At 40.3% G+C, this 27,896-nt stretch overlaps 1 protein-coding gene across 1 annotated transcript; it reads left to right on the plus strand.

Moving 5' to 3' along the window:
• The first annotated feature begins 2,013 nt into the window (after nt 1-2,013).
• gdap1l1 (ganglioside induced differentiation associated protein 1-like 1) lies at nt 2,014-27,810 on the plus strand. Its single transcript, XM_030734707.1, has 6 exons — nt 2,014-2,389; nt 10,436-10,628; nt 16,131-16,304; nt 22,424-22,518; nt 23,508-23,622; nt 23,703-27,810. Exons 1-6 carry the CDS (start codon nt 2,210-2,212, stop codon nt 24,044-24,046), a joined length of 1,101 nt encoding a protein of 366 aa, XP_030590567.1. The 5' UTR covers nt 2,014-2,209; the 3' UTR covers nt 24,047-27,810.
• Nucleotides 27,811-27,896: the final 86 nt, after the last annotated feature.

A 27,896-nucleotide genomic window follows, 5' to 3' on the forward strand; every position in this document is an offset into this window, starting at 1 on the left:
TTGATTTATTTTTAACATGTTCCAAATGTTTCCAGGGTTGAGATCAGTTTCAAACACATGTTGTGGTGAGAAACTGACATCCACTCGTCGTGTGCATGAATGTTGTTGTAATTTTGGGCTTTTAATGATTTCTTTGAACTGTTCTTTTTCCAGGGTGGAATGATTGTACAGCACACGTCTTTTAAGACTTTTCTTTGAAGACTTTAAAAACCAAGAATTGGGTGCACAATTTTGAATTCATTTTGGATTTTCTCCAATCTGCAAAGGATCAAAAGTATACATAAAGGCTCAAATATATACATACACCCCCACTGATGTATGGTTACATGTACCTTAGCAAGTTGCACCTCAACCAGATGCTTTTGGTAGTCATTAACAAGTTCCTGACATAATTCTGGCTGGAGATTTGACCGCTCTTTTTGGCAGAATTTGTAATTTACATTGGTTGGTTTCCAGGCACGGACCTGGGTTTTAAGTATAGTCCATAATTGTCAATAGGGTTGTAATTACCTGAAAAATGGCCAACACTAGTCTGCCAAAGGGTTCACTTTAACCCACAGGATGGCTTTGTGAAGTCTGAAAGCTATAGTGAAGTCATTAATTACTTAATTTCATCCATTCTGCTTATCCCATTCAGGGTTGCTGTGTGGCTGGAGCCTGTCCCAACTGCCGTGGAGGAAGAGGCAGGATACACCCTGGACAGGTTGACAGTCTGTCACAGGGCTAACACAGAGAGGCAGACGTTCATGCTCACACTCACACCTGCAGCCATTTTCGAAATGCCAATTAATCTAACATGTACCGAGGGAGGCAACTGGAGCACCTGCAGCGAGCCCGGCACAGGGAGAACATACAAACTGCACACAGAAAAGCCCTTCAAACCCAGGACCTTCTTACTGTGAGGCAACAGTGCTAACTGCTGCATCACCACACTCCCCAATTACTTAATTCTATTTCTATAAAATGCATTTCTATTCTTGGTGTGGTGAGGCCAGTTTTACTCCACAGGAGTAAAAATGGATGGAAAATGAAGTTTTGCATCTGTTTTGCAAATAAATCCCCCATTAAATGAGAAAAATATTAACAAGAAATGATACCTTCTGTTGTGGGGGTGAAGTTGAACTTTTACTTGAACATACTGTTCAGAAAAAACAACTAAAAAACTTTTTTCTAACTGCCCTGTGTAAATTTTAACCAAAACTTGTGCGGTGCTCTATGATGGTGTGTGTAAAAGTTTTTTGGGGATGTATGTTGTTTTTATTTATCCCAGTTTGCTCAAACAGCTTTGCTTTTTGCCAGCCCATAACTGTAAAAACTGGCTTTTTTACTGACTTGACTGGTTAAATAAAGGTTGGATTGACTCAGCACACCATCTTTTGGTGCAAGTTGGTATTACATGAAAGTGCAGGCCCTAGTTCAACTTCAGTTGATATCGCTTCAACTCAAAAATGTTATGTTTTTGCATATACAGTCACAGCAGCTGTTTATTCTCATTCTGTGGATGTCTTCGATTAATTTTTGAAGGATTAAAAAATTTTTAGGGTAATGGGGAAATTACATTATAAAGAGAGAAGAAATTTTGAATATTTAAAGTTTTTATGCAGTGGTTTTACTGGTGCGGCCATCAAATTAGGCTGCATGTGACCCATGAACTAAAGTAAGTTTGGCACCTCTGGTCTAGTCCAAAGAGTCATTTTGTAACTGGAAGAAAAACACGTAATGTCTGGTGATTATTTTGTGAGTCGCTCTTATAAGCAGGCCAGTGCAGTATGGAAATGTGTGCGCGCACTGTGGCCCACAGCCTCCATTGTCCTTACAGGAGCCGCTTGACCTTCCACTGAAACGCTCCCTCCGAGGGTTTCCACGGCGCATGTTTGTGCGTAACGCATCATGTGATGTAATACGGTTACCCATCGATTTAATTGTAAGTGCAGCGGCATGCTCGAGTAAGTAGGTATTTGCATATGGATTAGGGTGTGCGTCTTTTTTTTCCTGTTTTCATTGGGGGGCGCGGAGCTGTCCCAAACTGACGGATGCTGTCGCTGCTGGTGCAGCCGCGTGAACCGGTGATGCTGCTGCGCTCGAGCCGCTGATCTCGCTCTCGCTCGCTCGCTCTCTTTTCTTCTCTCTCTCTCTCTCTCTCTCTCTCTCTCTCTCTCCATCCTTTCCCTCCTCGCTCCTCTCCTCCACACGCGCAAAACGCTCTGTCATGGCGTCTTCCAACCATGTTACCCCTACCAACTGTAGCTGGTGGCCCATCTCAGCCATGGATGAAGACGGCAAAATCGCAGACGGGGAGGAGTGCGAAGAACCGGCGGCAGAGCCCAAACCCTTCAATAAAGACAGGCTCGTTTTGTACCACTGGACGCAGTCTTTCACCTCCCAAAAGGTAAAAAATTAAAAAAAAATATAAATAAAAATAAGAGCTTGAAAATGGAGGTGGCTCCACGTCTCTTTGCATGACATGATGCTACAGCTTGGAGCTTCCTGTGGTTGTTTGCTGTGACCAAAGTGTGTTTGCATCTGTGCATGTTTATCCTGCACATATACCTCCGGAATATGAATATCATCCTGCAGCTGGGCAGAGCTCCCGTTTGAGACGTTAACGCTGCAGCATGGGGGGCTCATTTCTTCGACAGATAGTGTGTGTTTTTTTTAAAAACCTTTATTTTACCAGGTAAAATGTTTGAGAACCAGTTCTCATTTACAAACACGACCTGCTGTTTGATCAATATTCTGTCATTAATCACCGCACAGATCAGCTTTCATATCTTATCTGCTTCCATCCTCGATTGACACCGTTGGGACTATTATCTGCCCATAATGCTGGTGAACGTAGTTAGGCTACTATGTGCATTGACACATGACATCCTAAATAATTGATTAAAATGCTGTGCAAAACAAACTAAAGGCCATCTCCCACCTTCTGCAGCTGAATCACACTATATGTTGTTATTTTCATGCCTTCCTTCAGTCTACCTGTGATTTATTAACCTGTGTGCTCCCACAAAATGAGCGTGCGGTTAAAATATTGTATTCAAGCTATTCAAGTAACTTTGAAAAAAAAAAAAAAATTGTACAGAGTAATGTAGTAGAATGAAGCTGTAAATTAAAGGGACATGCTACTAGTTTTATGGAGAAAGAACAGTTTAAACATGAAGCCATAGACTGTATATAAAAGATGAACTTTGCCATTACCAATTGGTTTGTGATGTCCTCATTTTGAAGTCTAAAGGGCCCATTAAAGGGCCCAAAGCCACGCTTTGGTGTTGTTTTAGCTGGTCTTGTATCTCACGATTTTTGTAACCTTCTGTGGGTGGCGAGACTGGCATGGTCGTGTCAGGTCTTACCACCATTTCACAAATTATACAGAGGGAGATGCTGGAGAAGATTGAAAAGATGAGACTTTCTCAAGAAAACTTCTGTTTTTGACTTCTTCTGTTCCTTTACCAGTGCTGATGCGGAGGTTTTGTCTGAGTGGCGACTCCTAGTGTTCAGCAGAATACTGCAGGCCAAATGTTGACAGGGTTGTGGCGATGCCAAAGTTGGTTTGCAACACTACTAATCTACTGCGCATGTCCAGTGCACATATACAGATATCATGTAATTAGTGCTAAGTAACAGACTAATAATATACTGAAGCACAAACTTCCTGGACAGTCTGTACCACGCAGGAAGCCGCAGTATTTGTCACACACTTCCATTAACGATGATCCAACAGCACAAACATGGTGAGGTGGTTCAGTTTAGTGACTCCAGTTAGCAGAGGTGAAGCGTAGCAGGCAGCGATTGGCCACAGCCTCTCGTCTCTGTCACACCCCAACTCATGAAGGTTAGACCAAAACTGTTTCTTTTCCCAGGCTGAAAACATGTTTATTTCTGTATTATAGTTAGGCATATTAACATGGGAGTCTATGGGGACAGATATGCTTTTGGAGCCAGCTTTATATGGACATTAGAGGAGCTGCACTAGATACTAGGTGTTTGGCCTTTTGAGAACGTATCAGTGCTACAGCTCTAAAACCACAGTGGCTACCTTTTAGCTCAAACTGTCACTCAGAGGGAAGTTACTTGGCTTGTTGCTGGAAGAGATGCTACCAGTGTCAAGTGGCTATCAATGAAGTAAAGCCACTACACTCAGAGTGAATGTGCAGTAGTGTTGTTTATTTTAAGGCAAAGGTACTCAAAGAGTTACTTTTCTCACTAGATAAATCTGTAGCATAACAATGGTGGTAATTAGACATTATTGAAAGACTTTGAGACGTTGAGTGACAGGTAGCACCTACCTGTTACTCCAAGCAGCCACATAAAATGCTTAGCTGCTATAATTTAAAGCAGCTGTTATGCAGGGGACCAAGACCATTATCTGTAAATATGTTTATTTCTGTTGTAAAGTTGTACATTTTAACATGGACAACTATGGGGATTGACTCACTTTTGGAGACAGCCTCTAGAGGCCACCAGAGGAACTGCAGTTTTTGGCATTTCCATGTTGATTTCCTTTTTTTAGCCTTTGAGTTTTCTGCTTGGAAATGACTCCTATGATGGCACTGTGAGGATGTCAGGGTTTGGACACTTCAGATGATTTTGAATGACGTGGACACTTTTATGCTGCATTGCTCATAATTGCACATCTGTCACACAGATATGTATGAAAACTCCCTAATTAACAAAAAAAAACCCCATAATATCTGTTTCTTTGGCAAAGTTTGCACATATAAGCTTTGTTACTTAAAAAATTTTGGGGAAAAAGAATGAAAACCACTGTTTATTTGTTAATTAAATAAGCAGATTGTGAGAAATGAGACAGGCACAAGCTGTACAATGAAAACATACATTTAAAACACTTAGAGGTTGATAACAAAAAGCAGAAAAATATGAGAAGTTTATCCCCTTTCTGCAACAGCTGTGTCCACCTGATTAATGTATAAGTTCTCATATAAATGACACCATAATTTGGAATTGATTAACATACCTTTATAAAGGTGTACTATAATTAAACATTTTATTTTCAGAGTGAAAACAGATGATGAAATGTTTAAAGAGGTTGTTTGGATGCCTTTAAAAGGCCTTCAGTCTACTCATGATGGATGTGCATATAATAAAAAAACAGAAGATATTTTTATTCATTGCACAACAACAGTAGAACTCACAAAGTTTTATTTTCATTTATTTGCATCTTATAGTGTGCTAAGAACTTCTAGAGCTGTCTTTCATGATACAAACTTTAGAACTTGTTAACACACAGCTTCTTTCACATGTACACAAACCGTGCCCCGGCTTTATGGGAAATGTAGGATCCAGCCTTGTGAAGCTTAACGCGTACAAGCGATTAAAAGTGAGGATATTGCTGCCTGTCTCCTGTAAATTAATGTGCATCAAATGTTAAATTCCTAAACTGCCCCTTTAAAAATGCACTCAGCTTTGAAATGTCAACTGGCATTTCATCCTTTGTGCTCATCGGCCACCATCTGTGCCTAATGTGAACACATGGATTAAATGATTATGAGTGTAGTATTTATGTACAGTAAGTGAGTTTTACAGTCACGTTGACGCACATAAAAATAATCTGCAGCTATTTTGATAATCAGGTAATAATGTAAGTCATAAAAATGCCAAATATTCTCTGTTTCTGGCTTTTTCAAAGGGAAAAAAGTGCTTTTTAAAAAAAAAAAATGTATATATTCATTGGACAAAACAAGCATTGTAATGATTCCCTACCATCTGATACATTGTGATGGCCATTTTTCACCACAAGATTAGTTTACAGTGAAAATAACTGATAGTTCACTTTTCTCCTGCTTCAGTATTATTCCTCTCCGCTGTAGCACATCAACCTTGAGTTGATGCTCAGTCTAAGGTTGGTACGTTGGTTATAAAGCTCGGGATCTCTGGCTCGCGGCCACTCGAGTCTGAGCTGCTGATTGAGCTGATTGTCACTCAGCAGAGGGTAAACACCAGGCTCACTGTCGTGATTATCGCCTCAGTCCTGGAGCTGGAAGAGCCGGAGTGACTGCTCGATCATGTGTGATCGTGCTGTCGCTGCCTCTTTGGAGTAAACACGTGGGTTTCAGCTCATATGCTGCAACAAACCTGATAATGTTTACTTATATGATGTTGTGTTATGTGTTGTTTTGCGAGCTGATGCATGGGACAGGTAGGGCTTTTATGAGATTAAGAGTCCATGCACCAGGTTGTCTTCTCCACTAGAAATTTACTAAAAATGTTGTCCATTAATATAACGCCAGTGCTTGCAACATAATTGGTCAAAATCTGTTTGTAGCACCTTTGAAAGATGTGTTATAGTTAGTCAATCTTTTGTGACTTGCCAAACAAAATTTTCCACTCTCTGAAAAGCCAAAAACAAATCCTATCATAAACACACTGGCAGTGTGAGACAGGCTAGCGGTGGTGATAAAGGAATCACATCTCTAGCTGATCAACAACATTTCTCCGTGCAGGCCGCATTGTCGTCAGCGTGCAGGGGATTATTTACAAGCTTGTGTACACCACAGCAAGTTTATGAGGAGGGAGAGAACATGTGCTATTGAATTTCTCCTGCATGACACTTTAACCCCATCCTCTCCTTTTAATACCATTTCATATCAAACTGCTGCTGTAACTTTGATCCTGCGGCCCTGCACTGTAATTATCTACCTCACACACCAGTGATAAAGGGTGAGCACAACAAATATGGTAATGATAGACACAAGAAGAAGCACGGTGACACATCGAGAGGCCAGATGCGCAGATCGATGCAGCTCTGGCAACCTCAGGGTCTGCAGGTTAGAAATTTACACCTTTAGCGATGAGACTTTAACACTCTGCTTTTTTCAGTCTCTGTGGATGTCAGTGTGTCATGAAGACAGCGTGGATCTGCTCATTCTTCTTTGAAACCTTTGGGCTGATTTCCAGGACACATAGTCACGTTTTGTAGTACTCTGTATTCGAGGGTAGCCTGTGTGTGTGTGTGTGTGTGTGTGTGTGTGCGCGCCTTATGTAAACAAGGGAAGGTGGAACAGCTGAAACTAATCAAGACAAACGACACAAAGAAAGTAAAACTAAATGCCGGACACTACTGAATACCAAAACATGAATGAATTCAGAATAATATGTCAAACCCTGAATATTAGAATAATCATCAACACAAAGATAACTAAATGCACAATGGTAATCAAAACTGAGGCTCAAGAGTAACAATTCTCTGTTGGATCAACAGAATTTAGTTATTTTTTAAATCTAATTGTAGAGGGTTTTGATAGGATTAATGCAGTTAGACAAAATACAAAAATATGTAAAGGAAAAATACTTTTTTGGGGGGGACTTTTCTTTCCCCTTTCCCTCTTAGAATGACCTGTACTGGGACCAGGCCAAATCATTTATTAAAATGCTATTTTGAGAATGTTGAACTTGGCTCACTTGGCCTGGCACTATGATTAAAATGGATGCAGCTTTCCCTTAGTCGTTGCAGCAAATTTGGTGGAGTTGCATTTGAGAATTTTTTGAACAGGGTTAGCAAAATAAATTTGTCTCTCAATAGAGCCACAAAGCCTAATGTTTGTTTATTTTGGCTCCATAGTTGTGGAGGTTTTACTGATTGATGAAATAAAATATAGGGCTTAAGGATTTAAGGGAGGGATGGTTTGAAACAATAGCTAAAGCATGGAATTTGACATGCAGGCCACTCTGTTCAGCCAGACTGGTTTGGCAAAGTGTCTCCTGTATTTATGTGTACCAGACTGCTTAATATGTCCACTTTTTCCATATAAGAGCACTCTGTAAAACACAGAAATCTGTGACTGATCAATCTTCCCAACCAGTAACTGAGTATCCCTGCAAAAACTCACAACTTTATTTCAACTTGTCTACGTGTCATCTGTGGGAAGGTTGGCATTAAATTCAGCTGCAGATGGGCACACGGAGAGCTGTGGACACCCTTGTCACGTAGTTATTCCTGTTACACTTTATTCAAGCCTCCCTAGAGTCAGACAGTGCATTGTGAAGCCTCAGTGTTAGCCTTTTGGCTGCTGCCATGTAAGTTTGTGAGAGATGGCGGAGTGCTACATTATCAGCTAGCAAGCTTGGTTAGCAAACTGCATCAGTGAAGTGTACAGGTGAGGTGCACAGACACTAGTGATGGGTCGGTCGCAAACGATCCGGCTCTTTGAAGTGAACGACGGGAGCCGGTGTTCCGTCGAGTCATGTTTCCCCATCAGATACTGTTTCCCTACCGTCTCCTCGCCGCTCCGTGTCGCCACATGAGGCCGGGCATTGTCGTGCACCAGGAGGGACCCAGGACCCACTGCACCAGTGTAGGGTCTGACAGTGGGTCCAAGGATTTCATCTGGATACCTGATGGTAGTCAGTGTGCTGTTACCTAGATTGTAGAGGTCTGTGTCTCCCTCCATGGATATGCCTCCCCAGACCATCGCTGACCCACCACCAAACTGCTCATGCTGAACAATGTTACAGGCAGCATAACATTTGTCAAAGCTTCTCCAGACACTTTCACATCTGTCACATGTGCTCAGGGTGAAGCTGCTCTCATCTGTGAAAAGCACAGGGTGCCAGTGGTGGACCTGTTAATTCTGGTATTCTATGGCAAATGCCAGTCAGGCTCCAAGGAGTGAGTGAGCACAGGGCCAACTAGAGCATGTCGGGCCCTCAGGTCACCCACATGAAGTCTGTTTCTAATTGTTTGGTCAGAGACATTCATGCCAGTGACCTGCTGGGGGTCATTTTATAGGGTTCTGAAAATGCTCATTCTGTTCCTACAAAGGAGCAGGTACCGGTCCTGCTGATGGGTTAAGGACCTTCTACGGCCCTGTCCAGCTCTCCTGGCGTAACTTCCTGTCTCCTGGAATCTCCTCTGTGCTCTTGACTCTGTGCCAGGAGAAACAGCAAACTTTCTGGCAATGGCACATATTGATGTGCCATCCTGGAGGAGTTGAAATATCTGTGCTACCAGCAGTGACACTGACTCTAGCCAAATGCAAAGCTAGTGAAAAAAAAGTCAGTGGCCTCCACCTGTAAAACCCTTCCTGTTTTTTTTTTATTGTGGGGGTTGTTTTATTGTTGCCCTTCTATCTAGTTCACCTGATGTTAATTTCATTAATGCTAAAGCAGCCGAAACTGATTAACACCACCCTCTGCTACTTAACTTACCAGATCAGTATCCCAGAAGTTTAGCTGACTTGATGCCAAACTCTGATTAAAAAGTGTTGCTCTAATTTTTTTTTGAGCAGTGTATCTAAAAAAAAAACCAGCCTGTATTGCATTGATCACTGCATCATTTCATGCTGCATTCCTGCAGCAAAATTCTGTATGTATCAGGTGTTAAGGTGTTACATGAAATTATATGAGAAGTTGCTGGAAACTCAAACAACTCATATCTGATACAGTGCCACAACTAGTCTTTTTAACAATATATGATGTGTTAAAAAACTTTTGTTTTTTTGTCTGAAAAGAAATTTAAGAATGAGAAAGCTAGTGGAGTATATGAGATTAAGTTGCACACTTTCAATGCAGTACTGCTTTTCAAATGACAGTAAGCTGCAGTTGAACTCCACTTATGGTGTAATGTAAGAGTTTATTTTATGCTTCTCAAGCAGCTGAACCACTTGGCATGATTACTAAGAAGTGACTAATATTATTATGTAACTCTAGATGCAACAGTGACTGCGTTATTGTGGGTATCATCCAGGGACACCTCAGCCGTATAACACAGGGACCTGAAACATTTGGCAGTTCTTTATAGGAGTCTCCGATTTAATGCTTCTGCGCCACGCTGATGGAGACGTAAAAAGCGTTTTCTTTGACGTTGCAGCTGCGTGCATCGATTTGTTCCTGGTGTCCAAAACCACTATTCCTGCTGTAATTACTGTGCTTCTGTTGCTACATCATTTAGGTTTATTTCATTACACCATGTCTGGGCATGTTCAGCAAAATTCCCATTTTTGTCGTTCCGCCAAATGTAGCACTTTATGCCCCAAGTGTCATCTTCTTTCATTAATCTTATTCCCAGTAATAGCTCTCCATGGACCTTGGCTTATCCTTCATGCCGCTAGTAATGGATTCTGATTGTCCCAGATTTTATTTTATTTTTGCTCAAACTTCAGCACTCTATATATCTCATTAGCTTGGCAGACCACACAAACAGCTATGTCTACAGAACAGCAATTTGTAATGTAATGAACTGAGTGGAAGCTATTAGCAACTTACATTTATGAGATTTGCTGTTCAGTGTTTTTGTTTTCCATAAATGAAAATGGATGAAATGCCTTATTTTCTTATTTCTTATTTTGTTTTCACAGGCTAGTAGCAAATTACCTGCACCCCCCCCCCCCCCCCCCCCCTGCATATATATCTACATATTCACATATTGTGACTTATTAAAATGGTGTGTTTAGGCTAATCGTGTCCTTTGTGATTTCAGGTACGCCTTGTCATTAATGAGAAGGGTCTGGTCTGCGAGGAGAGGGATGTGAGCTTGCCACTGCAGGAGCACAAGGAGCCGTGGTTCATGAGGCTGAACCTGGGCGAGGAGGTGCCCGTCTTCCTCCATGGAGACACCATCATTAGTGACTACAACCAGATTATAGATTACCTGGAGAAAACCTTCGTGGGAGGTAGGACAGTATTGTCTCTATCTTTTGTCGTGTTTATAGGGGACAGATTCAGTTCCAACTGCATATTTTCATTCTTACTTTCATTTAGTTCTTCTTCTTCCTGTCTGAAAAACACTGTTTTGAACCCCTTTTCTCTCACTTCAAGACAACTTTTTTTTTGATTGGCTCCCCCTTACAGACAAAAGGTTTTGGGAGCAGGTAGGTGGAGCTTCTGTGGTCACTGCCAGATCTTCGTACTTCATACCATATGAAAGATATCCCCTCTCTCTGATGTCAAACAGAACTAAGAGTTGAAAAAACTGGCTGAAACAGAGCATTTAACCTCATTATTTGAAACTCTGGTCGTATTTAATTTGAGCATCCACCGTGAATAAGGAAAAGCGTAACAGGTCCCCGTTAACTTACAAGCATGCTTTCAGGACCAGCACCAGTCATCTTTACACTGCACTGCAAAAACAATGCAGTTCTATTCAATTCCATATCTTCCCCATAGATCATTAATGGACCTGGATGCTTTTTGTCTGGGCATGTAGCTTTAGCCTCTCTGTTTTATTATGACATATTTATGTAGCCATCAAGTGAATGGTTAAGGCCCTTTTACAGAGTTCTACTAAGTTGTTAACCACTAACACTGGTTATGTTTATTAGCTAATTGTACCAAATTAGACAGTAAAAATAGGTAATGTAGTACTCGAGGCAGATTCATTGTGCTTGCACTAATGTGAACTGCACTCCTCCCTTCTGCATTAGTCTATGTACTCAGATTAATTCATCTCTTAGGCCTCTCAGCCTCTGCCTCACACTCTCCCAAAGGTTTGTGATCTTAGGACCAGCGAAGATGAAGCGAAATATTATTAATTCTGATGTAAGCCACCCACGTGAACTACCAGCTGTGCAGGTTAAGTAGATATAAAAACTGGAAATGCTCCAAAAGGCACCAACGGCACAAAAATACTAGCAGAGATAAGACCTAGCAGACACTGATCGACCACAGCTGCCTGTATCGTGACACCTGTCAATCAAAGCGACCACACACCCCAAACTTTTGACCAATCCTAGAGTTTGTATGAACCTATTCATAGAAGCCAAAGCTGTTTTTTTTTTTTTAAACACCAATCTGTAAACATACTTTTTAATGCTGTACAGTTAGGTATTTTAACATGGGAGTCTATGAGGATGAATTTGCTTCTGGAGCTAGCCTTAAGTGGCTATTTGAGGAACTGCAGTTTTTGGCACTTGTGTGTTTATTTTTCATTTCTAGAGGTTGTGTGCGTTATGAAGCAGATTGGCCCTTTAAGGGGAGAGGAGCTGCAGCACAGGATATTCTTCGTCGCTCCCTTATCTATATCTTGTATGTCTTTGGCTGGAGCTACAAAAAACTTGAGGCCTCATTTGCCCAGTTTGTGAAGCGGGAGTAACAAAGGCTGTTGGAAGCCATTTGAGGCCATCTGTTGTCTTTGTGTGGACTATGTCAGTGCGTACTATAATGTGAAACTCTGTAAGTCATTGCATCAACGTCTTTGCACCAGTGTTACTGAGATGATCCTCGCTGATTAGATTAGACAAAATTGGAGTGATCCCTTGGGGGAAATTTGTGGCACTCACAAATGAGACAGATACAAACACAAGAGAGATAATTTGATGATTGAAACAGAAGTCCATCAAAGATATATTTAGTGAAGCAGCATCTGCAGCTATTAAGTTGTGATGGCTGCGGAGGAACACGCAATGTGAGGCAGCCAACGTGCAGCTTAAAGTATAAGCAAATGTTAAGATGCATACACTTAATCCTGTTATCTGTGTTGTGCTGTAGTATCTGAGGGTGGCATGTTCTATAGGATCGTCAGCTGAAAGATTATGTAACAAACCGTGAGCCTCAGATCAGAAGATGCCTGAGGCCAACTGCCCGTAACTGAAAAACTCCAGGGCCTTCCTGTTCAGTCTGTGGTCACATGTCCAGAGCAGCGCCTAAAAGCTTCGAATTCAGCAGCAGCAGATCTGGTTCACTGCTTGCTCAGTAATAAAAGGCTAGAGTGCATAAACTGACCCCAGCATCTGATGTCTCTTTCTCATTCGGCCAACTTTGACAGTGTGCTGATAATTTGTTTTGGAGCAAGTTAGTCACACAGATATAAAAGCATTCGTCAGTCTCCAGTGACTGCACTAATAATTCAGTTAAGCTGGTATTGTTGTCTTTTTTTTTGGGCTGTGATGAGTTACAGGCATGCTTTTTCTCTGCCTTTAAATCCCTAATGAATCCTGGCAACATGAGCTGCAGCTGGCCTGGAAAGTGCAGATGTCTCAGAAACGAGAGGCGTATATCAGTGCGGAGCGGTGCCAGCTCACACAGTTTTACAGCATTGCAGGACAAATGCTTTTGTAAAATGATGACAATTTAACAATCATTGTCTCGGTCGCTCTCATACATTGTCACGTTCATTGTGAATGTGCATCACTTTCTCCAACTCCAATATTGTTTGGTGCTTTGCTGCTAACGCAATATTTCCATCACCGGTACTGCAGCAGACCTCATACAGAGGACCACTGCAGGGCATGCCCAGGTCAGCATGCAGGTTCATGGACTGATTACTCAGCTCTCTGGAGTTCAGCCAGGTGTAGCTCCACCCTCTATCGGCTTCTCCATCCTCAAGCAGCCATCCGACTATCTCTGTTTTGTCACCGATGCCTTCCCTGCATGTGGCTGGCTGTGACCCTGCAGAACGATAAAAGCTCCCTCCATTCTGCCAACCTACCGCACTTTCAGTACCAGATCTCAGCAGCAGGCCGTTATGTTGAACACCATTGCTCCTAGCCATGCGGTGCAGAGCCAGACACGAGAATTAGGGCAGCAAAATGTTAAAGCGGGATCCCTTCAGAGGTACTAAAAGTCGTTAGAGGAGCAGTTCAACATTTTTGGAAGTATCTTTTATGGCTGATAAGGTTCATAGAGATTTACTTGTTTCTTCCAGGCCACAGTGTGCAACATAGTTATAATAAACTGGATATGACTTGCCCAAAAATTTGTATGAAGGTATTTTTTAAGACCCTGACAGTTTCCCTGTATTTTAATTAGTATTCTTTTTGCATAAGTACACCATCCATAGGCTTCCATTGGACTTTGTCGCACCTGCTTCCCTCTCGCTGTGTATTGATGAACTGCCGGAGTTAAAGTCCGGCACAAAAGCAGTGCAGCCAGAAATGAAGAATCGTTTTTAAAAAGTGGAAACTGTCCAAACAGAAGACGCAACTCCTCTCTTGATAATTTATTTTGGAGCCTGTGTGCTCTGTTTTTCATCCTCCATCATTCTTTACTGTTCTTAACTGTAGGAACCATAGACAGTATAAAATATGGATGTAGGTATAGATGAGTGACATCACCCACTAGTTGAGTGAAGTCTTGTTAAGAAGCCTTAAGGTGGGTGTTCCTGACATCTCCATCTTGGTGTTTTGAAACCAGATGTGAAAGAGAGAAACTGCATCCTCATTGGCTAACGGCAGTCACAAGTGAGGCTGTCCTGGATAATCCCCATTTATGACTCTTCTGATGACCATAATTTATAGAATGGAGTTAATGTTTTATTCAGTGTGACATGAGAGTAGCAACTGAGAGAATAAAGTCACCAGGAAAGAAAGCCAAAGTTGTTTTCTTTCAGGTCGCTATATAACCACGTCTTTGTGAGCAGAGAAGTCGCCCCGTATACGCCATTAAAAAGAATGCTGGCTAAAGGCACCTCCAAGTTGGCTTCACTTTTTTTTTTTTAGATCAGAAGCTGTGTCCATCTTTTATACTGTCAATTATAGCATCAGAGTCCCAACAAGCTGTTAACAGGCATCTTGGAGCCTTGGACCATTTCTTAAATCATTTTTATGTCTACTAAAACTTTGGAGTTTGCCTTCAATGGACAAAAACTCTATTAGAGTGGAATTCATCTTTTCTTAACGGCAAGAAAGTCTGTAATAAAATAACAAAATGTGCAGTTTCTCTTCTAAGCTGAGCGACTGCAGGTAAAGAGAACAGATCGGGTCAGCAGGGGACTGATGGAACTTACACTGTAGCCTAATGATGGTGTTTCTGCATCTTTGTGCAGGTGACACATTTGTGTTTCCACCCATCCCATTCTTGTGAACTCAGTGTCTCTTAAACGCCTCTCTGGGAAAATGTTCAGATTTGAAACCCACTGGTCCACCTGGACTGAAGAATGAACTGATAAGATTTCAGTAATCAAAGGTCACTGTGACCTCACCTCCACCTCCTTACATCTGTCCCATTTTTTTCAGAACAAAAAAACTCAGGAATGCTTTGAGGGATTTTCTTTACATTTGGCACAAACATTTCCTTGGCTCACTTTAGCCCAGTTGGAAAGCACTTTGGGTGAACTCCTGTTGTTTTTAAATGTGCTCTACAAATAAAAGTAACTTCACCTGAAGCTGAAAGAATTCCACACACTTCCTACCTGACTATTTTTTTTTTTAAATAATCACCAATAAAAACAATGGATGGATGGAATTTTTGTGAAATAAGTCTCAGCAAACTATACATAAATCCTATTCATTCATCTAAATTTCACTCTCTCTGTTTTTTCTTTTTAATGGTTTTCCAGAGCTCACCTGCAGTGCCGCACAACGACTGAACTGAGGGACAGATTCCTGATTCTGGCCACTATTCACTGCTTTATTGTATTGTTGTCACTTTGGTGCCCATCTTTTAAAAGTCTTTATTAAATGTATTCCAGTTAGGGCTGTAAGTTTTTAGGATATTTCACATTTTTTGCAATTTTGCCTCTGCATACCGCCCCAATGGTGTACCTCATAAAAAAAAAAATAATCAAGATGTCATTGAAGTGCAGACTTTAAGCTTTGATTTAAGGGGTTTAGCAAGTGTGTCACATCAACTGTTTAGGAATTACAGCCTCTTTATTCACAGCCCCCATTTTTAGAGGTCCAAAAGTAATTGGACAAAATATCATAATTTTAAATAGAATGATTGTTTTTAATAGTTGTATGAAAATTCTTTGAATGTATTTTTTAAAATCAAGGATCATACACTAGTTATTTTTGTTTTTGGACCTCACACTGAGAGACAAAGACAAAATTTAAAACAATAACATCTTTGTCCAAATACTTGTCCAGACTCACACACTCAACCTGAGTGTGTGAGTCTGAACAGGCATGGCTGTGGAGTGATTACTGAAGGCATTCAAACACAAGTCTATAATTTTAGTCTCATATTGCTCCAGTATGTCAGGCTTTGTGAAACGTGACCAGTGGTGTGTTACAGTCATCCATCTGTTACCAGGTTACCGTGCTGTTTGCCCGACAGCTGAAGCTGGCAGAACTGTGTTATTCTGGGTGTGTGTAGTTGCTTAAAGACCTCAAGTGTTATGGACAGTTTAAGAAAATGTCCAAAGTATAAAAGTCTGCATGTGTTATTTTGATTCCCCACATTTTGTCCGATTTGTATTCCTCTAAAAACGTTTTGTCTCTTTCATGTTGGTGTCACAGACACGGTGGCTCAGCTGATTCCTGATGCAGACTCGCCTCTCTATGATCGCGTGCAGCAGTACCGTCAGCTACTGGATGGTCTGCCCATGGACGCTTACACACACGGCTGCATCCTCCATCCAGAGCTCACGGCTGACTCTATGATCCCAAAGTACGCCACCGCAGAAATACGTAGTAAGTGAAGCCAGCTCACTGCACTGTGGAGGCAAGAATGTTTGTAATTCGGCACGAGTTACAACAAGAAAAGAGTTCATGTTGCCTATCGAATGTTTTTTGCATATCGTTAGCCTAATAGCATAATTGCCTAAGTCATATTTTGGCATATTTTGAGATACCTACCTAATTCTACTCTGCTAACAGCGTAGATTCATTTAGATAGATATCTCAGTTTTGGCCAAAATATGACTTAGGCAATTATGCTATTAGGCTAACGATATGTTAGGTTAGTGTTAGGCTTGAAACCATTCCTGATGAAGCTTCAGTGAACAGTAGATGGATCAACTGAAGAGCCAGGTGGATCTCTCAGGTTCTGTGTCAGATCTTTGCTGGATTTCTTTCTATTTCTTAGGAACATGACTTTCATGTTAGTTTTTTTAGGCCTGCTACTTCTTTTTTTTGTCTTCCAGTTTTCCAGTTTCCTCAGTTTTCTTAAGGACACACTACACACCATGCCGAGATACGTTTTCAGCTGATAGCTTTTGTGGGAATCACCTCGTTGGTGCAAAAATACTATTTTATGCTTGTCAAACGATGTCATCTTTGGCATTTTTCATAGATTCGACTAAAGAAATGGGAAAAATTATGTTCTTGTGACAGGCTGCTGGTAACAAAGTGCCTAAAGATACAATTTTAAATGTATGATTTGTTCTCTTTTAAGTAGACAGAACACTGGTTCCTCCCTTGAGTTAGGTGCCTTTTTTATGTTTGTTTATCTTCATAGGTCAGTGTTAAGTGGCTTATCAAAAAACAAAGATTCCTGTGAAAATAGCCAGGTATAAGAACTGGGCTGAAAATGAATGAGTAAGTTGAGGGGAAGTTCTGAAGACCTACATCAGATTAACAGGGAGGAGGAAAAGAGTGTAACATAAAACATTATGTTTATGGCAATATGTAAAAGGAAAACAGGCTCTCACTAACACTTAAACCCCTGCTTAGCATTTATAGGCAGCATAGAAACATGTCTTTACAGTACATATTTTAAACTCTGTAATCTGGCTCTAAGCCGATGTGTTTATTATAACGTCTTCTTCAGTGACGTCAACAAAACAAAACAAAACAAAACAAAACAACAAGGCTTTGCTCTCCACAAAAGGTGCAGTATGAAGATTGAGTACGGTCTGACCACTTGGTGGAAAACAGAGCAAGACTTCAGGGTCTTCCCAGAAACAGGCTAAACTGCAAATTCTAGCGACTGAATCCACTCAAGTGTGTGTAACACAAAGGCACACAATGTCCATATAATCACAGTGTTCACTGATGCAGTTTAATTTAATGTGACAGAGGGTTCTGCTGCATGTTCACACACGGTACCTATCTGGATAGATGCATGTTGTTCTGCAGGTGTGTGTGTGTGTGTGCGTATGTTTATAATACCTTGTGGGGACAATTTTCCTGACATATACTACGTTGTGGGGACCAATTGCTCCTTGTGGGGACTGGAACCTTGTCCCCACAAGGGGAAACCCTGTTTTTGGGTCAGGGGTCAGAGTTAGGGCTAAGGTATGAATTGAGTTTAGGTTAGGGTTAGGGTTAGGTATGTGATGGTTAGGGTTAGGAAAAGGGTAAAGGTAAGGTTTAGGCTGTAGAAATGAATGGAAGTCAATGGAAATTCCCCACAAAGATAGCAAAACACACTTGTGTGTGTGTGTGTGTGTGTGTGTGTGTGTGTGTGTGTGTGTGTGTGTGTGTGTGTGTGTGTGTGTGTGTGTGTGTGTGTGTGTGTGTGTGTGTGTGTGTGTGTGTGTGAAAAATATGTTTTTGGCCTTTTGTTATTTCTAAGATAGTGTTTTTTGTCCATTAATGCAGAGGAAGGAAAGCAAAGGACAAATAAAAATAATAGTAGCCATAACTATAAATGTATATTCACTGGACACTTAATTAGGCACACCTTGTTAGCACTGGGTTGGACCACCTATTGACTTAAGAACTGCCTTAATTCTTTGTGGTATAAATTCAACAAGCTGCTGGAAACATTCTTCAGAGATTTTGGTCCATATTGTCGTGACGGTATTACACGGTTGCTGTAAACGTGTCGGCTGGATCCGAAAGTAGATGCTATTTTTGTTTTGTCCTCTTTTCTCGAGTACTTCTTCCTTTAAAGATATAAAACATTTTCAGTGCTTTGAGCTCTTTTCTGAACACTATCACGCACTCGGGGTGACTCAGCTTCAACTTTGGGACCAAAGAGTCTCCTACAACAAAAACAACATGCATTTTGAATGCAGAGCTATTCGTCTTCCTTACAGCATTTTCCACATCATTGGTAAAACAAATTCCAGGTTTTTATGTGCACAGTGTGATTAGCATACGGTGTAATTTGACGCTATTCAATACCAAAAAAACCCCCCTAATGCAGCACTTTGTAGTCATGCCAGGTTTTTTACTGCAGATATTGGGCCTCCCAGGCTGAACTGTGGTGCTCTTCACATCAGGTAATGGCTTTGTCATGTAAATCAGAGCAACAGGCTGGATGAGATTAAAAAAAATAAAGTGTTGAAGAATTAATCATCCAATAAAACTCTAACCAGTCTATGTTGTACCTGTAAAATCGACTTTATGGAGTATTTAATGGAAAGCGTCAGTGTTCTCAGGTTTGGATGATTGTGCTGCAGACTGAAGGGACAGTTCAGGCTAAATCATTTTATCATTTCTGGGTTCATCTTGTGGTTTTATTGTCATTCTAGCAGACTAATGGAAAATAAGTAAAAACCAAACTGTGCCATGTGTTTGTAATGTGGTTAAAGTAAAGCCTGACACAATGTCAGAAGACTGTAAAAATGCTGCATCCTGACCAGGTTCTTTATCCTTATTGTCATTAACAAATCCTCTGAGACTGCCAGACTCAGGAATGTCTCAGTCACATTTTTCCAGCTGCCCTGCCCCATTTGAGGCTCTCTACCCCAAACTAATCACTTCATTCTGAAAATGTAAAGCTTTTAAGTTTCCACTTTCATTTTAAAAGCTATTTTTGACTGCATCCTTGTCACAAGGGGTCAACAGAACAGCAGGTTTTGATTTGATTTGGTTTTATGTCCTTACTGACACAGTCCAGAGTGAGATTTGTGTCTCCAGCAGGAACTGAGTCAACAACTGTTTACTTGCTTAGCTTGCCAACCAACTGTGTTTACCACCACACTAGTTTTCCGAATTTTAGCTTTCATTTTTTAAAGTAAATCTCAGAAAACAGTTGGGCACCATTTTTTTGTCAAATGTTACTCAGGGATTATGTCTGTCAGTCAGTTTTGTGGGTGGAACTGGATACAAATATAAACTTGAGTGTAATCACAGACTGTATGTAAAAGATGGATGTAGCCTGAGGACGCTGCATTCTTATACAGTATGTTTTCTTCTCTATTTTATTCTACGTAGGACAATAATTTACAAAATAAGTATCATGTTTTTTAAAATAAGATGAGAAACTGGTGAGTGAGACCATAAACCCATTAAAAAATCAGTACTGTGTCCGAGTACATTTGATGGCGCCAAGGCTCAACTGCACCTGCCTCTACAGAAGATGTTCTATTAATTTACATTTTAATTTATAACACATGTGAGAGGACTTCTACAGATTGACTCAGTTAAGCCACAGAATGCACAAAATTATGAATCTCATTGTGCTCTGCAAGAGTGCGTCTCCAAAATGTGCGCTTGAGAGAGAGAGAGAGAGAGAATCTGAGATGCTGAGACAAACATGAATACTTGGGCCTGACTCGTTCAGCGCAGCCCGTGCAGGTTAGCGGGGGAACAATCTTGCTTGCGTATGGTACAGGACATTCCCGCCTAGTTTGGACCCACACCAAGTGAGCAGCAGGGTATAGACTCATAGAGTTAGATATAATCTGACTTCTTTTTGTAACCTGAGTTTGAGTCGCTCCCTGCTGGCCCTTAAGAAGACATTTAAGGCACTTCTACACTGGCTTCACTTTTCAGACCCAGAAGTTACATCCATCCATCTTTTATATACAGTCTGTCACTGTAATGAAGAAACAGGTCATCAAATAATGGAGCCACAGAGGAATAAGGTGTGGCTACTTTTTAAGTTAATTGAAGTTAATAAAACACTAGGATAAAACATAAAATATTATGTCAACTCAACTGTTTTCGTCACTGCAGACTGTTATGACCTCGTTCACGAGGGGAAAGAGGGCAACATTAATTACCCAGATGGCAAAAGGTTAGGTGAGAATAACAAAAAACAATACACAGGAGTGCTGAGTGAGTGGATGCCATTTAAAGCAAATAAACAAAAGCGACTTCTAATAAAAGTGTACAGTAAAGACCAAACCTGACTGTACTAGATAACAACCAAAGACAAATTAAATCCTGGGCCTGCCTGTCCATAGCAGAAGCTAAAGAGAAAACCAACACCTCTAAAATTAGTGTCTCTAACAAAAAAAAATCTGATAGTATGTGAGTGTGAATATGAGCAGCTATTATTATATGTCCCAGCCTCCTAGTTTTATGAATGCTCCAAGCAGAACTTAGAGACAAGAAGACAAATGTCCCGCGGCACACAAAGCGCCTTCCGAGGTGCTATTAATTCTTTTAAAAACATACCACGCATCAACTAACCTTAATCAAAGGAAAATCATTCACAAATAAATTACTTCTTAGGATTCATTCATTGTTGTTTTATATGTGCAGTTCTGCAAAAGTCTTGAACCAATCCTCGTTACTTTATACTTTTCTTCCGAGGAGCCAGAAGTTTGGGTTATTTATTTAGTGGTCTTGAGCAATAGTTCTCCAAGCTTTATGAAACACTGTAAGTATTTTTCTTTGGGCATTGACTGCTTTTTCACTCATTTTCAGTACGTGACCGTTTTCAGAGGTTAAAGCACTCAACACTGCCGTGTGAATCATTCAAGCATAAAAAAGGCACCTAAAAAATACAATTTTTGAACCAACAAGGTCATTTCCAAAGAAGCATCATCTTATAATTTATTCTGTGGGGGATATGGGGGATAAAGAGCCATTACCAAGCACTTGAAATATTTTGGTGTGGTGGGCAGTGTGTCTCTCTCCACTGCTAACAAAAGCTGCTGTGGCCAAGAAAAAGAAATTTTTGTCCAAATTGTCATTGGTATGTATGGAGGAGATCAGAGAGAGGTACAACACTGAGGGTCTACAGCCATCTGTAAAATACAGAGTCATGTTTTGGGGCTGCATTTCAGCGAGTGGTGCTGGGGATCTTCAAAACTGTCAGATCCAACATGAGAACGTCATCCGGGAAGAGTCTGATTAGCAATGGCATCATTTTTAAGTGTGACTATGATCCCAAACACACTGCCAATGCGGCAAATACATAGCTGGATAGAAAAAGCACAATGGAACACTATCAGTCATGGATTAGCCTCCCCAGAGCCCGGACCTCAACATTGTTGAAGCAGTGTGCGATCATCTTGATAGATAATGCGACAAAAGGCAGCCGACATCCCACGATGAGCTTTGAATGTCCTTCAGGAAGCCTGGAGAACTATTCCTGAAGACTACTTAAAGAATAGCAGAAAAGCTCGCCTAAGAGGGTTCAGGCTGTGCTGAAGGATAAAGGGGATCGTACCAAATATTGAGGCTTGCTGGAATTGTACAAACTCTATTTTATTCTTATATACTGTATTTCTATTTGTCAGCATGTTTAATTGAATGTCTGAACCTATTTGCCTAGAAAAATACAAAGAAATTAGAGGTGGCTTTTGCACAGTACTGTACATTGACAACATAAACAATCATAGAGCACCACAGATCTGCCCTCGATGACACGTCCTTGTTGACGTAAATCAAATAATGTGTGTCACAGCTGATGACACAAGCTTCTCCCTCTGCCCTCGAGAGGCTATGAATGGAGCTCAGATGGGAATAAGCTCTGTACTGTCAGACATCTCCTTGGAGATTAAACACATTGGTCTCCAGAGTGGCTGCTTTTTGTAAAAATATGCCAGGCGTGCAGCGGTTATTCAGCACAGAGTCTAAATATTATTGAAGGTAGCTTTTCCTCTTCCTGAACAATAGCTTTTTATGTAAATGCAGTTTATGTAAATGCATGCACTCTGTGTGTGCGTTTTTGTGTGTAACTTCAGGACATTTGGCCAATGCTGCAACAGAGCTGATGAAGCTGGACCATGAAGAGCCTCAGCTGACAGAACCTTATCTGTCCAAGCAGAAGAAGCTAATGGTGAGCTCTTGTGTCCTCTACCATTATGAATGTCAAAAATGAAGAATTAAAATGAGTTTCAAAGTGATTCAAATACTGTAATTTATAGTGGGATTAATGCCTCATTTGCATGAGTTTAAGGGCCTTTAATCTCTTAATTGATGCATTAAAATGAAAAAATCTTTTTCAGCTACTGTAAGAATTAATAACTTATTGTCTTGTACATTTTTAAAGTGTTCTTGCCATTTTAAGACCTGAAAATGTATGCAGAAAATCCATTAAAAATCACTAAATATGTTATAGAGCTGTATACATTTATATATTTTAGCCAAAATTTAGGGTGACCACCTGAATTAGCATCTTAATTTATATTTTAACATCCCTAAAAGTAACGGGAATCACTCAGGAAACCGTAGAAATCTGTAAGGTTAGCTCAAATTTGGCTTTAAAAATCTGTGTCCTGAATAAAAAAACGTTAAAAAAAAGTAATTATTTTGAATTAAAGATATTTCAAACCACTGAACAGGAATGTAGCAATTATGTTTTAATTTATTTATCTCTACTTTGTGACAAACACTTTGTCAGGTTGTAACACTATCCTTCCAAATCACCTGTGGTTGTATTTCTGGGTCTGCAGTTGAGGGAAACTTTTTACAGTTTCCTCTCATTATGTTGCTAAAGAAGTAAATAAGAATGCAGAATGATAATCCTCTAAACTTTGCGCTAAATCCTAAATATCTAACAAACATTGCAAAATGCAATGCTTGCCATTTTTCCATAGATATTGTAATAATACCAGAGAAAAAGAAAAAAAAATGTTTTGCCAACTAATGCTGGATGTGTGACTGTGAAATCTTGCACAGATGTTCAAATACACCAGAGGATAAATCCCACTGACTTTGGTGATTCCCTGACTTTTCCTTCACAGCGTTCCTATTTGTGGCTTTGAGTGAAATTTAATACTAAAATATCGATTTTATGCATGCAACTATTTTTTGGTTAATTGGCAGGCAAAAATCTTGGACCACGACAATGTGAACTACCTGAAGAAAATTCTGGGGGAGTTAGCCATGGTCTTAGATCAAGTGGAAGCTGAACTGGAGAAAAGGAAACTAGAGTATCAAGGTATGTCCAAATGATGACTGCCGAAGCACGTTCCAGACAATCTCTATAGTGTTGTTATTGCATTTTTCTCTGCTTCACAGGTCAAAAGTGTGAGTTGTGGCTTTGTGGACCTGAATTTACACTAGCTGACATCTGCCTTGGAGCCTTGTTGCACAGGCTCAAGTTCTTGGGACTTTCTAAGAAATACTGGGAGGACGGCAGCCGACCCAATCTGCAGTCGTTTTTTGTGCGCGTGCAAAAACGCTACGCTTTTCGCAAGGTCTTGGGTGACATCCACACGACCCTCCTGTCGGCGGTCCTACCCAACGCCTTCCGGATGGTAAAAAAGAAGCCGCCGTCCTTCTTCGGGGCCTCTTTTCTCATGGGCTCACTGGGCGGGATGGGCTACTTTGCCTACTGGTATTTAAAAAAGAAATACATGTAGTGAATGCCCTCTTGTTGTGTTAAATGTCTGTGTATTTGTGTGATGTTTCAACTTTTCTGTAATGTTTTATGACTGCAGGAAAACATAATGAATCTATATAAAGAACACTATTACTTACCTGGGTAAACAAAGAAATATTAAAACATTCCATAATAAGAAATTCTTGACAGCACATTTTCTGGTAATCAAGGCCTTCATAAAGTTTCATTTCTGGACGCTTGCAGCTCTTGTGCATGCAAGCCCTCATTTAACTTTAGTTGAAGGCATGCATCCGGTCCACCTACACTCCAATTTTAAAGTAAAAAAAACCCAGATTAAACTTTAAACACAACAACAACAACAACAACAACAACAGGGGTTTTACCTTCGCATGCCACTAATATAGTCATCATTCATACCTGCTCCTCACTCCTCCATCTACCTGAGGTATAACCAGTAAAACCACAGGGACGTGTACATGACAAATACTTTCTGAAAAGTGCTGTGCTGCCAGAAACTGCCACATGAAACGATGAAAGGATGGAGGCAAACTTTGAAGGTATGCTTTGACGTTTTGGGAAATGTGCTTATTGGCTTTCTTGCTGAGGCACGGATGAGAAGATCAATACCACTCTTGTGTGCAGATGTTAAATATGAAGCTGTAGGCCAGAAGATGATTAGCTTAGTTTAAAGACTGAAAACAAGGGAAACAGTTGTACTGTTCCCCCAAAAAATGTGAATACCAGCATTTCTGAATCTCACAATAATTTTTTTTTATAGTATAAATAATTTATGTCTATACTATATTTTAACTAACACCGCTAAAGCTCACCAGCTCACCAAATGCTGTTTAAAATAGGAATCTAGAGGTAGCAGCCAATCAGCCACACCCTTAGTCATTGCAAATGATAAATATCACACCAATGTAAAGCATATAAATATAACCAGTGTGATTGCACAGCAAAAAGTGGCCTTTTTATTTGCTGTTTGTGTGAAACGTGAGCAAACTGTTAAAACCTTTGTACAAAAACTAAGTACGAAATAATAATTCCAGTTGGTTTGCCCCTTTCATAAAATAAGTGTTTATAGCTGCTGCAAATGTTGCTCCATAGGGAAATGTCAGCCATCATAGGGAGTGCACAGGCATGATATTGTTTAAATATTAATAGTACACGCTCTCCTGGAAGACATTTATAGCATTTGGATTCAGTTATACAATATACAGAGCGGCATCGCTGTGTCACTCTGTGAAATGGGTGTGAATGTTGGAGCGTCGCTTGTAAATTTACAGAAACGGTACAGCTTAGCATCCCTTAAGCTCACAAAGAAAGGTGTGTGTGCGTGTGTGTTAATATATTTTCTGAAGCTCTGTATCAGTTGTTTTTAAAAGACGCCCTGGCTTTTATCTGTGATGGATGTATATACACACACACACGAAAGACTGCTACTTAGCACTGTGAGTCGTGCAGTGGTAACACACGAGTGTGATGAACAGGATTAACCTGTTCAGTGAAGTCACACCTGCATGCATATGAAGCCCGTCACCACGAAACTTCAATCAAGTCAAAGTTTATTACCAGTAGAAAGAAATTTGACTTTACTTTTGGACATAAACAGAACTTTCATATATAGAATGTGATTTTCATATAAACAGCATGAAACAGAAGCCAAAGCCAGTCAATGCCTTTGTGTCAATAAAATATCAAAAACATTATCATACTTTACTGTTAACATACTGTTGGCCGGGTCTAATCAAATTAACACACTCTGTTTATGATAATTCAGTCAAACTGTCACACTCCACATGTAATTTGATTAAACACAAACACATTAGCTGGATTATCCATTTATATTAGAGTCTACTGAGCACAGTAGAATCTAATAAATTAAAACAGCCGGATAATTTGGATAATAACGTGAGGCCCATTTTAATTGACATTGTGTTTAATTGGTGCAAATAACATCACAAAGAACCTCATTTCACACAGATGTTTCCAGTCTTCATGCTGAGCCAAGCAGCTGTAGCTTCGTGATGATACACGCAATGAAAGCAGTAACCATCTTCTCATCTAACCCTCGGAAATAAAGTGGAAAAAACTTCCCAAAATATAAAAGTGCTCCTTTAACTAATTGTGTACCGAAAGCATAATAACACAGAGACATGCACACGTGTGTCCGGAGTTGGTTTATTTAGAGCACCACGGATCACACAGCACACAGTGATCCACTGTCTTTGTCGCTGAGCAGAGAAAAATTTGGGTGTTTGAAAAGTTACACTTGGCTGCACTGATAGTAAAATTATAAATTCTGCATCTGTGGCACAATAGTTCAGACTTGGGCTGAGGATGTACATTTCATTGCATGGGTACTTTAGTATTGCGCACACCGAAGGTTTTTTTTGTTCTTTTTGTGGCCCAGAGGCAGATTTTATGAAGGAATTAAACCACACATTTCTAAGTATTGAGTTGCTAAGTGTAACCTTTGAAACACCTGCACTGTACCGCACATGGGAGACGGTCCCTCAGCAATACTGAGCAAGGAAAAAAAAAAAATCACTGGAATTCACTGCTGTTTGTCTGTCTCTGCTGACTTCCTTCTGACAGATGCAAGATTGTTTTTAACAGATAGATATTTTTAATTACACACTGTCGCATTTATTTTACCATGCTGAATTTCTAATGAGCTTAAAGGTTAAAACAATTCGAACGAGGGAAGGAAAAAGCTGACTCATCTCGAGGCTTAAGGAGTATGACGCCGAGAAAGAGAGAGCCTTTCCCCTCTCAGCTAGCCTTCCCAGCTGTCTTGTTTGTTAATGCGTTTTTATTCTGTTAACCCTTAACAGGAGCCACTTTATGTTTCTTTGCCAGATCTCCATGCTTTTAAAAATGTTATTATGTGCGCTCTTTGGGTTTAACTCATCATTGTGAGGTGCTGGCTGGAGTTGTAAGCTGCTTTTGCTTTTTTCTTGGCTGGTTATGCCGACATTCTTGCAGTAAGAACTCACAGTGCAGCGGCTTTTTCCTGTCATTGTAACTCCGCAGCTCAAGACATGAATAAATAAGAGAGGTCACAGAGTTTGCCAGGATGCACCCTGTTTTCCACCGTTGCAGAAACTCATCGCTGCAGGTGGTGATTAGCAGCAGAAAAGGCTGAACCAAAGACGCCGATCAAAACTCCTTTAATAGAAGCTACTTGCTGTTTCATCTCTAATTTGATTTTCATTAAGAAAAGAGAAGTGTACTCAGTTTAATTTTTTGATATTGGAGAGCGCAGGGCAGCCAGTGAGATCAATAAATCCTTCTTGTCTGGAAAGAAGACATTTGAGGTCGACATTAAAGCAAACAGAGGGGTTACTTGGTTTCAGGAGGTTCTTGCCTGAGCTGCATATCCAGTTACAAATAAATCAAATAATTAACTGTGTGCCAAAATTTCTCATTTCTGTTGAGTTTTTGATGCTCAAACATTTCATTGGCACTGTGGGGGCAAACGCCAAGAACCGTCATAACCAGCCGATCACTGTAACGCTTGGTACCTTTTGATTATTGCAAGCACAGCTGTTACGATTCCACTGCTTCCTCGGACTGAAATCACACTACCTGAGGGGTCGGATCCGCGTTTCTCGGATCTCACAAAGCGTTCAAGTTAAAAATCCTAGTTGTGATTTGTGGCCATTATATTTCACTATAGTATTTTTTTATTTTTTACTTTTTATTTTTTATATTTCTATATATATTATATATGCATTTATTTATGGTGCTTTTTATGATGTTTGTTCATAAGCCTTAATTTATTCAGTTGCCATCAATAACCAATAAATAATGAAATAAATAATGCAACTGCTTTTTTTTTTTTATAAACAAAAACCCACAGA

Source organism: Archocentrus centrarchus, chromosome 7, assembly GCF_007364275.1.
Source record: "Archocentrus centrarchus isolate MPI-CPG fArcCen1 chromosome 7, fArcCen1, whole genome shotgun sequence".
Taxonomy (NCBI): domain Eukaryota; kingdom Metazoa; phylum Chordata; class Actinopteri; order Cichliformes; family Cichlidae; genus Archocentrus; species Archocentrus centrarchus.

Bases quoted from the DNA above. Each gene is read 5' to 3' on its own strand.
- gdap1l1 (XM_030734707.1), top strand. From the start codon at position 2,210: ATGGCGTCTTCCAACCATGTTACCCCTACCAACTGTAGCTGGTGGCCC. The intron at 2,390-10,435 runs GTAAAAAATTAA...TTGTGATTTCAG, and splicing joins AGTCTTTCACCTCCCAAAAG to GTACGCCTTGTCATTAATGA. The intron at 16,305-22,423 runs GTAAGTGAAGCC...GTGTAACTTCAG, and splicing joins CGCCACCGCAGAAATACGTA to GACATTTGGCCAATGCTGCA.